The 15,577-nt window shown below is 40.0% G+C and overlaps 2 protein-coding genes across 4 annotated transcripts in view; one reads left to right on the forward strand and one right to left on the reverse strand.

The window, feature by feature from the left end:
• The window catches only part of tmtc2a (transmembrane O-mannosyltransferase targeting cadherins 2a), a 50,206-nt gene extending 39,587 nt beyond the window's left edge, over positions 1 to 10,619 (forward strand). Inside the window, exons 10-12 of one of the 3 annotated variants that reach the window (XR_014086013.1) lie at positions 1,826 to 1,940; positions 4,702 to 4,761; positions 7,827 to 7,971. Coding sequence is in view for 1 of the 3 variants with exons in the window: in XM_008400628.3 (XP_008398850.1) it covers positions 1,826 to 1,940; positions 4,698 to 4,761; positions 7,827 to 8,015 (368 nt within the window). In the remaining 2 variants the exon portion in view is untranslated. Of the gene's footprint in view, positions 1 to 1,825; positions 1,941 to 4,697; positions 4,762 to 7,826 lie in introns of all 3 variants that reach the window. The other 2 variants (XM_008400628.3, XR_001776200.2) reach the window with 2 other exon arrangements.
• Positions 10,620 to 11,472: 853 nt separating this feature from the next.
• LOC103459238 (protein mono-ADP-ribosyltransferase PARP11-like) lies at positions 11,473 to 15,409 on the reverse strand. Its single transcript, XM_008400636.3, has 7 exons — positions 14,246 to 15,409; positions 14,060 to 14,171; positions 13,862 to 13,931; positions 13,700 to 13,763; positions 13,363 to 13,496; positions 13,113 to 13,264; positions 11,473 to 12,784 (listed from the first exon to the last, which is right to left on the reverse strand). The coding sequence occupies exons 1-7, from the start codon at positions 14,339 to 14,341 to the stop codon at positions 12,513 to 12,515; spliced, it is 900 nt and encodes a 299-aa protein (XP_008398858.1). The 5' UTR covers positions 14,342 to 15,409; the 3' UTR covers positions 11,473 to 12,512.
• Positions 15,410 to 15,577: the final 168 nt, after the last annotated feature.

Raw genomic sequence — 15,577 nt, forward strand, 5'->3', positions numbered from 1 at the left:
CTAACAACACAAAATACTCTTTAAGTTGATGCTTGCAGCTATTAAAGCGTGAGCCGTTTGAAGTTTTGCAGACAGCGCGGAGATGCGGCGTTTAATGTACGTTAGACAGAAAAACATGGCGCGGTGTTGCCCCTTCGCTTGTTTCATTCCAGACTGGAGAAACGGCCTCCTTTGGTGCCCCACGTTAATATCTCCAGGATATTCGGAGGAAATGAAAAGCGTCCTCATGCTGAAAGCCCCGTTGTGCAATGCCCTCTTTCTCCACTTCCTTATCTCCCTCCGTCCCTCCCGCTTCTTTCCCCTCATCTGATATCTTTTCGTTTAGCTTGGTCGGTAGCAGGAGGTCTGTTGCTGTCTTTGGAGCGAGCCGCTTCCTGCTCCGAAGCCCTCGCGCTCTTTGCTCTCGGGTTTTTTTTTTTGTTTTTCCACCATTATCTTGTAGTCTCTTGCTAAAAATGTGCTGTTTTTTTCTGGGGCCGTTTCATTTCTTTATCTGCAATCTGTCTGCTGCGGTTATCGTGGATTTGCTGGATGAGCCTCAAGTATGAGTCTGTAGTGGACATCAGTCCACAAAGTCCCTCGAAAGATAAATGCGCGGACGTGCACGTGGGACTGCACTCGAGAAAGCTCCTCTTTTCCGGTCACTGCGCCCTGCGACACATTTTAATGTTAACACCACTCCACCACCACTCCCCCTACGCGACCCAGCGTGGGCCGCTTTCGTTTCAAATCCACTCAGAAGGACAAAGCGAGAAAAAAAAAACCTCATCTGTGTCTCCGCACATCCCTGTCCTCTTTTATTTGGCAACATCTGTCGTCAAGCTTCGCTGATATTTTACGGGCACTTTGTGAAAGCCTCACCAGGTGGCGAGATCCCCCCCCCCCCCAGGGGAGCGCACATGAATTACCTCCATCTCATCTTTATTCTGGAACAGCAGCGAACAAAGCAATCACAGCCCCACATTTTCAGTCGTGTCTCTCGTTTTTTTTTTTTGTTTTTTTTTTGTCTCTTCCTGTCCTTCAAAGTTGCCAATCATCTGGGGTCCGTCTCTAAAAGCTTTCCCCCTTCCCCCACTTCTTGGTTTACTTTGACAAGTAACTCCCGTCACACCGAAGCAGCATGGTATAAAATGATAATTGAAAGCCTCCCCCAGAACGAAAAGTAATTCAAAGAAAAATCCCTTCAGAAAAAGAGGTTATTTTTGCTCATTAGCTGAAAGAAGCTTTAAACCTCTTATAGTAACTGTTGAGCTTACATTAGTGCTTGTTATGCCCTTAATGACAAAGATATGTTTTTTGGGGGGGAGGAAATTAGCAGTGGTGTGAACAAAAGCTGCTCATACTTTATTCAGCATAATAGCTCTCTTCTTTGTTTTTCCTAATTCTTTGTCATTTTTTTACAAAAATTATCTAACATTTGGAGTCAATTACTGTACTTATATCTTTAAGTAGATTTGGCTAGGAAAATGTGATGCCTAGCAACTTTTCAGAATATAGCTTTTTATTAATTATTATTATTATTATTATAATGGTTGCAAAAAAAAAGGAGAAAAAGCCTCTTAAAATGCATATTTTGAACAGTACTGCAGCTGAAATGCACTTGACAAACAGACCACGGCATATCAAGGATTCAGTGTAATTAAATTATAGGTGTTAGGTTCAGGGCAGCATATTGGAAACACCTTTAAAAGTAAAACCACCATCAAGGAACCATGGGTTTTACTCATATTCTTTGATTATTTATTCTATATTTTTTAAGTCTACCTTATGTTCTGTTGAATAGAAACAAACAAACAAACAAAAAAGGTCCTTTGTTTACCTCCAGGTCAGTTCCTGTTGGAGCAGTCTCGTCCTAAAGAAGCGGCGGAGATGGCTGAGAGAGCTGCCGAGCTGGACATGGATGAATTCGATGTGGTCTTCAACGCTGCTCACATGCTCAGGTGGACTGCTTGTAAACAGAAACATTCAAACGGGGGCTGGGGGTGAGGGTTGGGGGGGGGATCTTCCCCACCTTCGGTGAATGGCAACATGTTTCCAGAAATGTCTTGGAACTCCATATCTGTCGCCAGCTCCTCTAGCATTTGTGGTTCATTTCCATCGCTGTGTTTTTTTTTTTTTTTTTACGGCGTCATTTAAGAATAAAAGTCGTACGATAAACATAGGCTGTAAAGAAGATCTATGCAGCTTCGGTCCGTCTTAATGAGGTTTCACCCCGGGACTTATAAAGAGAGCCGCTGGAGAATTTTCCTTCATAAGTCTGGCACGCGCATCCGCAGGCAACTTATAAATCCTAAAGAGTGTCAAAAGGGACTTCACACGACCTCCCTCTCCCAGCATCTCCGTAGCTGAATGGAATATTGGAATGATGAGCCTTAATTCTTTTCTGCTCGACATATCTGCTGAAGTCATTACTGCCTGCCGGCATCCCCTCTCGGAGCACCGGCACAGAGGATTTTGTAACAAGTCGACATTCTCGGAGCTTGGCTGCGGGTTTGCCGCTGAAAGCACGGGAGTATGTCTAGATGACAGATTGGCCCTGCCGTGTTCCGACTGACTGGTTCTTTCAGCCGCGAGGCTTCATGACATCAATCCAGAGTGATTAGGGTTTAATGACGTGACAAACACCTGTTAACGCTAACACGCGTTGCGGAGACGAGCTTGCAAGCCTTGGCTTGTGCAGATTTTTTTATCCAAAGTCGTTAACGAAACTGGAACACCCAACGAAAGCCGATATGTCTTAATAACATATTTGAACCGAAATTGAGAAATTCGAGCAGCGCGAATGAACAACGAGAGCAGTGGAAACGAGTTTAGATTTTCTCTAAAATGCAATAAAAGTGATATTTCTGCTGAGGGATAAAGAGAAGCCAGAAGACCAGAGCTTCTGGAATAATGTTCTTTGTACAGATTTGTCGAAAACGACCCTTTTTTTTCCTTAGACCAGTACAGAGGACATGTCTCATAAACCAACATCATGTGAAAAGAAACTCATATCAACTGCAAAGCATGGAGGTGGACGTGTCATTATTTCGGATGGCCACATTTACTTTAGCCTTCCTGAGTCTCTGTGCTCTTTTAAGGTTTCAAGCATTCCCCGAAACAAAACAGAGGGAAGAGGCCAAAACGTTAAGAGAGCTTGAACCCAAGAAGCTGAAGCCATGTTTTGCTTATGTCGCATCTTTGTGAATATAAATTGCATTGCCAGGAAGGATTTAAAAAAAAAATTTTTACTTTATTAGTTTTGGCGAAGCGAACTCTTCGTGTAGTCTCCGAATGTTTTTCTACGTATGGAGCGCATGAACTGCTGCAGACTAATGTATCCGGCTGTGACACGTGAGGGAGGACTCGCTGATGTCTCAAGGCTTCTTGGCTCCAGTCGCGTCTTTACATCCGTGGGATCAGAGTGAATGCTGACCGACTCCAGTGTCGTTAGCAAGTGTTGCAACACGAATGCAATTTTCTAATCACTTTATTGAAGCTAAAACTATTTAACTGCTTCATAACACATCAGTTAAGGTTAATATTTAGAGAATTGCACATTTTATTTAGTAGTTTCTGTCTATCCATATGTTCATATTCAGATTTCTTTTAATAGCCTTTGGAAGCCCACTAAGTGAAAAAGCTGGGTGACTGGCAAAAGATACCCTGTACAGTATTTGTATTGATCAGTATTGAACTTGTAAATGTTATTCAGATGAATAGATCCTCTCCTTTGTTAATTTAACCTACTTCATTGATACATTTTTAATGATTAACACATTTTCGCCAAAGTCTTTTGCGGGTGGAGGTGTCCCAATTAGCACGTTCGTGTGTCACAAACATGTTCCCGTGATGCGCTGTACATAGTCCGCAGTCTGTAGTGTGTAATTCGGTGCATGAAGCAACTTGGCTGAAGCTAAGAACTGAGTTATCTATAAATCACCTCAATTTGATCAACTTTAGGGCATAAAGAGAGGAGGAAGAGAATCCCAGTGATGATCCAAGTGCAAATGCCGAAAAGGTTCACAGTGTGCCAGAGGTGTCATATCTCGGATGTATTCATTCTGTTTCTTAGATTTATAAAAAATTGATATTGCAACACCGTTTATCTCATGTAACTCAGTTGTTGGGATGAATGAAGCTAAACACAGGGCGAATTTTGGATAAAAGACTTGAGCTTTTGAGGCTTTAACACAGTTGCAGAGCTACAGAATAATCTAGATGAAAGCATATTCATTTGTCAGAATGACTCAGACCTAAATTCAGCAGTGATTATCTGTAGATGTGCAAAAAGTGGTGCAAAGGGATCACACAGAGTGAAACATGGCAATACAATGATTCAAGGAAAGTAACATTTTCCTTCCACTTTTCACGTATGCAGCACTTTTGTTGTTGTAAATTCCAATAAAATACATCAAGATTTCCAACCGTAACATGACAAAATGTGCAGATCCTTTAGCTTAATTTAAAAATAAAAGGATTCTTATGTAGATTACAACCAGTATGCGTTTTTCTGGCTGCTGTTTTGCTCTCAGAATAGCAATAGGAGTCAATTTTGACCAACTCTGTTTTAGTTGCACGCCGTAGAGCAGAAAAAAAAAGGTAATACTGTGTGTTGTTTGCGTGACAAGTAATGCATGAATCCTGCAAAATAACACAAGGCCGGGGTTACGGGTATTTTTTTTTTGTTGAAAATCTGTGTTGTTCTTCCTCCTCAGACAGGCCAATCTAAATGAAGCAGCAGAGCGGCAGTATAAACGTGCAGCCAGCCTCAGACCAGATGTAAGTACCCGGGCCTGTTTGCACTTATTATGGAACTGCTGCGCACACGTCTGCTCTGTAAATTCAATTTACAACACCGTGCACTTTTTCCCCCCTGCCCCCTCACCTCACCCCCCGCCAACCCCACACTCCCCTCATCTTTCTGACATCGTGGTACTGTTGTTCCAATAAGGCCTGAGCAGAAAATAGAAACCGCTTATTTCTGCGAGATGTCGTCTGGACGTGCTTCAGCAATCACGACAACAGAACGCGCGCGAGAGAGAAACGGGTTTAGCGCTTATCGCCGTCCGACGTCGGACAGGTCAAACAGACGGAGGAGCCTTCACAGTGGGCGGGGGGGGGGGAGAAATATCACGTCTCTTCATGCATCCTGTTTCTGTCTTGTGTACATCAGTCACTTCAAAGACGGAGGGTGTGTGGAGGTGGAGGTGCGCTGGAGGAGAATTAATTTAAAATTGGGGGAACAAGGCCTGGGGGGGGAGGGGGGGAGCTTCTCGCTGTGATTTGTTATGGTCGTCTGGTTTGCGATTATGGGCTCTGTAACTTATGCTCCGTTACAGTGGAAAAAAAGCTTTGACCTTCATGTCTCCACTGCATTAACCAGTTTTATACAGCTGCACTCTTTGAAGCTGTCTCTTCAAACCTTCCTTGTCGGTCGTTCCCCTCCAACCATTCCTCTCAGATTAGTATAAGTGCACCAGATGCCCCCTGAATGATATTTTCCATTATTTCAGCCCGTTAAAAACTTAAATGTGTAGTTTTTTTTTTAAGTGACATAATCTTATAAGAACATTTAGCCCAGTTTCCCAAATAAAATCAAATTCAGATTATTATTTTTGTTCATCTGTTTGAAACAAGTGGTCTGAAACGTATTGGAATGCAGCCTGAAATCCCTCATGGACACTCTGAGACATGCAGAGGGCTTCTCTCGTCATTTGTCAGTTCAGGGGAGGCAGGGGGGGGCGAAGGGGGGGGGGGTTGTCTCTGACATTTTTCCCTGCACACATACTGCCTGGTGAGCGACAGACTCTCAAATATCAGCTTAATCCAATAGGTTTCAGGTCATGAAAGATTCAGCAGTTGCTGTACGTGCAAAGAAAAGGTAATGAATATGTGAGTGATTTTTCATATATTTTTTCCCCCCACTGGAAAGGTTTATGTACCCAAAAATATTAAGCAAGGTCTGGATACTTGGCTCATGTTTTGATCTTTGGCGACGACAGTATATTAATTGAATTTATTCAGGGGTGGGTGATTACATAATATGCCCCCCCTCCACTTTGTAACCTCAGCATGATGCTACCTCTGCCATTCTGGACAACGGGGACAGCATGTCCAAGTTTCAGCCTCATAACTGTTGCTTTGAGGTCAAGTTGAACAATTTGGACATAATCCTTTTTCTTTATTCGTCCGTCTATTTTGTGTAATACTCTAGCAACACTGTGCAAACACAGTCCAGCAGCATGATGATACACTGCAATGTTTGGCATTTTGGTCTTAAAAAGCCTCATCTTGACTCCTTGTGTCATTTGACTATAAAACTTTTGTCCAGAAGATATCCGACTTGTTCAAGTTCTGCGAACATCAATCAGGCCCACAGGTGTTGATTTTAGATCAGGCGCTTCACTTCTGTTCTGCACTCTTGTGAATTCTGTGGCAATGTGAAATTGGCTTCTCTGACTGGCAAACGCTAAGCTTCTGGTAAGGCTCTCCAAAAGCCTCAACCCTCCCTTCCTGTTGAAAATGTGCAGAAATGACGGATCTGTGCCAAGCAGCCAAACAATTATAATCAGAACTTCACACCGTTTGGCTTACTGGTTTATTCTTGTAGGGCTCGTTTATGTCGTTTTTGTCTGTAATTTCCATAATGACCTGCAATGGTGGTTGGCAAAGTACTTCACTAAATGGAAACTGCTCTTAAAACGTTGTAAAACATCATGTAATGTCCAGTGAAAAACACTTAAGGACTTAAATTCTGCAAAACAAGAAAATCTGGCTTCTTCGAAGCGCTATTTAAAGAGAACGAGGGAAACGCTAACGTCTGTGGAAGTTCTGTATACATGTAATGTTTCAATCCAGGTTCTCCTTCTGGACGTCCCGCAGGACGGGTTTCTGCTGTTTACAAAGGCGGAGGGATCCACATTTATCTGAATAAGTGCAGTTTGTCTCACCTGTGTAAACAGTTTAATGTGAGGAACATTAAACAGAACAAAGTTCAGAAGAGCTCTCACGCTCAACTCACGCGAATTGAGGAGAAACCAACGGGCCGCTAGCTTGTTTGCTACAGTCGGGCGTGAAAAACAAGGTTTCGAGATCAGTCGGTGGGGGGAAGTGGAATGTTAACCTGGTGACACGCACTCCTTGAGAAGAGACCAACTGTTGTGCTTGAGAAGGAAAATGCGTGAACTGGTTGCCAAATTTCGACCCATGCATCATGCTGGGAGTGTGTAGGGGCCCCGGGAGCAAAGCCAGATCTGTGTAGTAGGAGATTTGCGTGTGTTTGTCAGCTACATTCGTTAAGGACTTTGTAGATTCTCAGTGTTCATTCACTGTTTAAAACCCAAGGGATTTATTCTACAACCTAAAATATATGGTTCTTTGATGCATACATAAATACTGTGCTCTAGCTCATGCAGAGTCTTATAGCTGCCTCTCGGTTTGGTGTGTTACTCTGATGTTCAGCCACTCCTGTTACTGTGATATTTCACTATGGCCAACACTGTACATCTTGAATTATTTTACTCTTAAGTAAATTTCCTCACTACAAACAAAAGCTTGTTTTCTTCTAAATTCTCTCTTAAAGCTGTTGATGTGACATAAAAAAATGCTGCCACATGTAAGGAATCCATCTCCTACAAAAAGTCTGGCCAGGTTCCTAAAGCGTGCATCTCTGATAAATAGCTGCGTCAAGCGTAGAGTTAAGAAGGTCAGGTTTAAAATAGTTTGCCCAAATAAGGGTACCAAGTTTGGCAACCCTCAAAGGCAACGCCTCACATCACTCATCATTTCTAAGGCGCCAACTTTGTCTCTTGTGATGAACCATCCCTCTCTTTTCCCCCCTCCAGTACCCAGCTGCTCTGATGAACCTTGGCGCCATCCTTCACCTGAACGGGAAGCTTCCCGAGGCGGAGGCCAACTACCTACGAGCCCTTCAACTCAAACCCGACGACGCCATTACTCAGTCCAACCTGCGCAAGCTGTGGAACATCATGGAGCGACAGGGGCTCAAGACGAAGCAGAGAGGGGAGCCCTAAACCGAGACGCCCTGCTGTCTCGTCTCTTTGCGGCGCTCGAAGCGTGGAGCGGGACGGAAACAAAATGCTCAGTCGAGGTCTGGGACGGTCGAAGTAGGTGTGTTTGAGGTTTGACGGCAAACTTCTGCATCGCGCCGCAGTGTTCATTTGGTGGCTCAGACTACTAAAACTAAATCTGATGGTTCTTTTACCATAACTGTGACACAGCTCTTGTTAAAGGAGGAGACAAAAACGGAGAGATGCACCGAGAAATTGTGCTAGGGACTAGTTCCGACCAGTGGTGTCGAAAAACAACTCACAAATGCTTTCTTTTCTTCAAGCAGTAAACAAGTAGGCACTAACAACAGCACAATTCAGGTTGGAATCTGTTGCTGTGGGAAATAGGAAGGCATCAGAGGAAGCTGAAAATTTGCAGGAAACTGCATCAAAGGGAAGAGAGAGACCTCAGCAGGTGGACTGGGGTGTAAATATGAACGACCTCTTTGAAATATCAGAGTTATGGAAAAAAAAAAATATCTATATTCTCCAGGACAGTGGTTCTCAATCTTTTTCTCAGTACATTCTAGCTTTCCGAGTACCTCCAGGATCGTTGACATTTTTAAAACGGTAACACAACAAGACTTGGACTTTCTTAGTTTGTCAGATTTCTTGTAAATATCAAAATAGAAAAATAGAAAGAAAAGCCTTTCTTATCGGAGAGGCGGTGAGTGTTTTGGTTGATAAGTGCAGGTTTCGTACACTTGCTATGAAATCTAACACGACTGCCATGAGTTTAAACGATCGGTAATTAGCAGTTTAATTTGCACTTCTGACAGTATTTCACAATTACATTAAGAATTGCCCACACTGTGCTGTATAGAAATGCTAAGATTTACATATCTATCAGTTCATATTTCTTATAGTAGTTAGCTTATCACTGAGCACTGCTGTTAGAGCCGATATCTTTCTCTAATCCATGTTCCAGAGTGAAAAATAGTAGAGAATAAAGCACTAAAAAAAACTATTCTAAACTATACCAACATCTGACATATAAGAGAACATTTATTTGCACCAAAGAACTTTGCTTTCTTTGTCCTTTTAACATGTTTTACACAAATATAAACTATAATTTGATGCTTCCTAAAATATAATCAGTGTTTTAAGTCATTCGACAAAAACTATACTTCACATTTTGACACAACAAAAACAAATAAGGTAAATATAAAATAAATGCATCATACGTTATATTTTATTTTTTTATCCGGTCTTGTTCTGGAGGAGGGGTTCAAAAAATTACAGAAAAGTTTGAGAACCGCTGTTCCAAGAGATTCCACATGGAGACGCGCTTTACAGCTAACAAGGCTGGCTGCACTAATCGTGCTCATACCCAACACAAAACACTAAGAATATCCGAATATTAACTGTGTGATCATATAGTAATTTATATATAAATAAAAAAACTGACCACTTAGGAATGGAAAGACTGGAAAAATTATGTTTTCATAAGCCAGGCGATCAGTAAAGATTTTTGTTAGTAGATCAAAGCTTTACAAAAAAATTAAGAGAACAACAAAACTGAAACCACAAAAAATACGGAAATAAGTAAATCGCAAGCTGCAGCATTTCCATAAATACTGAGTTGACTGTAACTTTACTGTTGCGTGCAACAGTAGCTTAAATGAGGGGCCTTTCTGAAATTGTTTTAGCTGAAGCGATTTTGAAATGTGTCGCCATCAAGTGGTGTTTTGTGTCACTATCTGCTATGACACAAAGAGAAAACTACATTTTACTTGTCCATCATAGAAAGAAACCTGTTTAATCATCTAAAGGGAGCATAGCATGAATGTAGCATCTTGCTTCAAGCTTTGTCGTTTTTAGCACAAAGCTAACCAGCGTTTTGTTGGTTGAATTGCATGATGGGTGCCATTCTCATTCTTTTTTTTTAAAATGTGAGAATAAAAAAAAAAAAACTATTGGTCCTGAACATATAATGCTGGAAGAGAACAAGGCGTAAAAAGAATGCAGCGAGATTTCTTCTTTTAATGCAAAGAATCACACACGCACACACACACACACACACACATACAAAACACACAATAGAAAGCCAATCCAGTTGAAAAAGTAAAGATTTGTAAAATTTCTAACATTTCAGACAGAAAAACAAAAACATCTCAGTGGTGCCAAAGCCTGTAATGAGTTCTCACACCTTTCGGTGCCAAGCAAGATCTGTAAACACTCGTGTGTTGTTTGTTGTGTCAGACGGTGTTTCATACTATGTGATCAAATGACATTTAATTTATTGATAATGTATTATAAATGCCAACTTTGTGCCATATCATCTCACCCGTTTTCTTTCCTCCAATCAGGCTGTAGAAGGCGACATGACGGTTATCTTTCTCTTTAGTGTTCTTTGTTGTTTTTCTCCTCTCTGCTCAGGGATATCAGGTTGTGATTCCTGTCACAGAGCTGAAGGTCTGCGACACAGAGAGAGCTTCTTCACGTCTTAGGTGTTCTTTGATGATTGTGGATGTTTATTTAATTATAGGACACGTCTAGCTGGAACCGTCTGGTGTTTTGTAAGAAGTACAATGAAGACTTTTCCGTAATAAAAGTAAAATGATTTTTCGAGCGAGAGTGTTTCTTTCTGGAGCTTAGATGGAGCAGTCGAGAAGCAGAAGTGCAGGGGACACAATTTAGCAGCTTTTCACGGCTTGATTCACGTCAGAAAACAGTTTGGAAAAAAATCTCAGTTTGCTATGAAGTACCGCAAAAAGAAATATACAGCAGTTTTTTTTTTTTATTCTACAGGCGAATATAAACAGATTAAGCCAATTAAACCTCTCAAGTGTGTATAGAAACACATTGATCCATTGGCTGAACAGCTTCTGAGAAAGTTAAGGAGAGACAAGCTGATGAAAACATGACTGAGGTCTTTGAAATCTCAGTCCAGTTTAATTCCCCTACAAACAACAGAGCATAATGACTGACATTCAGTCTCACACACACACACGCACACACACACACACGCAGATGAGCTAATTAGAGATGGATACGGAGCCATTATTGTCATGTTGATAACATCAAAGTGTGTGTAGATAAAAAAGCAGCCTTGGAGAACACCAAGCAGTAAATATTTAAGAAGAGATCAAACATCACTCAGTTAATAGCTTGGAAGAAACTCTGAAACAGTTTCAAAGTTTCAAACATCTTTTTTTTAAGCCCAAAATGTTTGGGTATTTAATCAAAATGTAAAAAAACAAACAAAAAAAACAGGATGGAGTATGAGGTTTTCATTTGCAGATAGAAAGCTCTTACATGAATAGCATAAAATTTATTTAAAGTAATTTTCTAAATGATTGCATTCTAACTCGTAAATAATGTTAGCAGTAATGAAATGATTCTGAATTTAACAATATACAAAAAAATAAAACACAGACTAGCAAGAAACACAAACAAGAAATGGATTGTGATTTTTTTTTAATTTCTGTGGCATATGATAAGAATAAATAAATAAAGTCTCATACATAGTTTCTGATATTTGCTTATAAAAGTGAATGAGATTTTAGATTTGGCGATATACGTTTATGCACAGCTCCTTCTTGATGCAACAGCGCCCTCTGCTGGCAGTTTTTATGAAGTCCATCTAATTTGATTTATTTTTACGCCTCGTTTTTACATTTAATTCTAAGGTATCAATCAGATACGAACTTACATCAAACTCTACTTTTGAAATATTTAATCATTTTAGCTAGCAGGGTGGTAACTTTTCTAATCTTTTTCTAATATTATTTCAGATTGCAATTCCCTTCTCCCCTCAGGGGTTTCAATTACCATACTACTACTAATCAAACACACATTTATGCTGAAAAATCTCTCTATACATACAAAGATTGATTTTTACAGAATATCCTTTTATTCTTCAGAGTAATTACTGCTATAAACTGAAGTGGAGAAGTTTAAGCTTTAGTGTTTTCTGCTGTTTGACTCTCATTACTTCCTTTGGAGCCTTTATTGTTTTCACCTGTCAGCAGTAGAAAAGCATTAAAAGACTGTACAGCATGTTGGAGCTTAAGCTTCTGATTTGTGGAATTGTCAGACGCTGGAATAGGAAATCTGCAAAATCCTTCTACTTATGATTTTTGGTAGAGGCCAGGATCTACCTAATACTTCAGAAAGCTTAAAATAAATAAATGACAAGAAGATTGATAATAATTCAGGTTAATGACTTATAATATAAATATGCATCTGCATGTTTCCTCCAGACGTTAATGGATCAAACGAGGTTAAAACAGGAATGAAGAAGCATTGATGCGGCTCTGCAACAGAGTTTTCTTTTGAATCTCCGAATACCTAAATCTTCATTTTGTGATTGTAACATTTTGTAAAATCAAAAACTTCTGAAGCAAATACAAAAAACCCCATGTATATAATAAATTAGTTATAAAACAAACAGTCTCCACTGTAAATGATTCAATCTGGGCTTCAAATGAAATGTGTGCAGCTTTTCTCCTAAACAGACTAAAGTTCATACTCAATAAGATATTCCGGATATATCTGATTTGGATCAAATATGATGAATATCATGGGATCGTCGAGATCATCCACACAGCTGTCGTGAACATTTTCAAGACTTCCATGATCTGGTTTACAGAAATAAATCTCTCCAGGTTTCGACTTCCCAACCATCACCCGAGCAAGAAAGATCACTTTAGTGAGTTTACCATTTGTCGGAGCTCTAGTGGTGGTACTGTACGCGTTTGCAAAGAATGCATAAGTGGTAAAATATATCCCTGCAGAGAGACAAAGGGAAAAAATGATTAGATCACCTTAAAAAGAAGCAAACATTTTCTACTGAATTCTATTCACTTTAGTAACTACATTTATGCCTATGACATTTTCCCCTAACCATTCTATTCCTAATCCTAAGCTTAACCAAAGCTTAATTCACACCAAACCTCTAAATCTATTGAGTAAAGCAAATAAGTGAGGTTGAGGTCCTCACGTTCTGCAAAAGACCCCACTTTGTTGGTGAAAAGGGTGAAAGTGGTCCTCTAAGTAATATATACAAGTACACACACACACACACACGCACATAAGTTTCTATATTGATTTCATTACCTTTGCCATAAAGTTTCCCATGCTGACCAGCCAACCGTAAATCAAAATTATTTGTGCAAATGCTGGCAATATTTTCACTGTCAGTGCCGTGGAAAAGCCGTCTTTCTTGAATGCTGTTGGTTCCCTTAAGCCTCATCAGTTGTTTCTTTTTTCTTTAAAAATAAATAATAAAATGTTTGCTTTGTTTGTTTTCAAGCTAGAGGAGAGAAGAAAAAAAAATTGTGCACTTACATCTGAAGAACTTTCTTACCTGCAATACATTTCCCAGAGGTCCAAGTTTTGTATCCTTGTTATTGATACGATGGTCTCATTCAGGAGTCCATTGTGTGTCGCATAATGAGCCACATCCTGATACTCTGGGGTGCGTCTATCCAGCGGGATCAGCTGTGCGACATAAAAGACGCAGAGGTTTAAGGTGTGAGCAGTATAGAGGGCTAAAAATGCATAACTACCGTTAATGTACCATTCAAATATCAAGTTAGAGAAAAATGTCTGCATGTCAAACAATGTGGTCCTTGGAGCTACACCAAACTGACCCACGTGTGTTTCACCTGCAGTGTCACTTGGAGGTTTTCTCAGTTTTTTACCTGGTAAGGAGCTGTAGCATCGAAATGTTCCCAGGTAACAGGTGGAGCACAGAAACAGGAGCATCTGTGGAAGGAGCAAAGTCTGAACTACGGACATGGTTTCACTTTCATTTAGTGTAAAATCAAACTGAAGTGACAGAGTTATGGTAAATTGGACCCCACCTATTCTCAAGATTAAAGTTGCGCTGGATTCTTCTTTGTTTTCCTGTGGTGAGGTCCGTCTGCAACATCACTGCACGGGGAAAAAAAACAAACACATTTTAGCTAATTTTCAGTAGCAGCAAACCAAAACTTGAGATTAAATGGGTGTTCACACACACACACACACACACACACACACGCACACGCACACACACACACCTGAAAAATCTATTTTGCTCACATAGCTGCCGGCATCTACAACCATAAAGGATTCGTCATTCAAATAAAATTTCTCTATATCCTCGCTCCTTACACGATTACTGGCATCATCCTGAAGAGCAAAAAGAAGAACATTACCGTATTGATCAAACAATAACTCTTAAAAAAAATGAGATAAAAGTTTACCTCAAACCTGTGCCACCTCCCACAATCTGCCTGGTAATACCAATGCCACAGAGTGTCGGATGTGTCCATATTTTCTTCTCCATTTAGAGCAAACATTGTGCTTACCAACTAAAGCTGAATAAAAAAAAAGATAACTTGCTCTACCTGTTTCTCTGTCACTCATATGACTATTTAATTTGGCTTTTGAAGTTTTTGCCTCCTGAGCTAAACCACTCCCACTGAGGTAGGCCGGCTGCTCTACACCCAGTTAACTGCGTCTGAGTTTCCATTCAGTTTGGAAACGTGTGGAATTAAATTTAAGTCAAATCCGGGTCTAGATAAATAGAACAAGAAAATGTGTATATTTAGGGGCTCCTGAAGTAAATGACTCGCTTTAAGTTAGGTTAGCTTTCACCAAGTGAGGACAAAAAGTTGGGTCTGTCAAAGGCTTCATGCCTGATGAGGTCTACTGGAGACCATAAAAGAATGTGTAGAATATTCTGTGATGAAAAGTATTTACAGAGAGCAACACACCCACAGGTGAGCGTATGAGCTTTCCATACACCCATGCTAACGCTCACTTGTGACGCAAGGCAACAGCAGTGTTTTTCTTGTACACAAAAGAAGGCAAAGACATATTTGCATAGAACCATTGGGAAATATGATAATGTGTAGTTCTTCAGAGAAAAGAAAATAAATAATTAGGTTCTATAAGTGTATCAAGAGAACAATGAAAGCTCTTAATCGTCACATTAAAAGAAAAACATGAAAATGTCAATGACTTGGCTAGTTAGCTTTAGCCTAGTCACTGGCTAAAACTAAATCTTTAGTTTTGGGCCAGTGAAAATTCAAATTCATTTCATATCGATGAAAATGCCAATTTTCAATGATACATTTTTTTTTTGATATACTTTTCATATCAAAATCCTAAAAATGATAGAAATGACCTGAACAGATGTTGACAATCGGGTTACATTTCATCACCATGGATATATTAGAAAATGTGCAAGTGCTTCCTAATCTTTGTTAGGGGGAAGCATGAAAATGATGAATAAAAGTGCACTGAGGAACTTGAGGAACTGGGTTATAATGTCTTGCTTGGTACAACAGCGCCCTCTGCTGACTGATACTTTTGATAAACCTCAATAATTTAAATTCCTTAAAAAAAAAAAAGAAAAAAAAAAGATGATGTTTCATCTCTAAAAGATGAAACAGGTCTTCTCCAACTCTTTTGCTAAGTGCTAACCACAATGGTCTTAAATGTGTTGGTTGCATATTTTTGTACAATCTGTTCTGTCAGGATTATACATTTACTTTTATATACACAGATGGATAAAACAGAAACACACACAT

Source organism: Poecilia reticulata, chromosome 23 (genome assembly GCF_904066995.2).
Source record: "Poecilia reticulata chromosome 23, P_reticulata-male-v2, whole genome shotgun sequence".
NCBI classification, from domain to species: domain Eukaryota; kingdom Metazoa; phylum Chordata; class Actinopteri; order Cyprinodontiformes; family Poeciliidae; genus Poecilia; species Poecilia reticulata.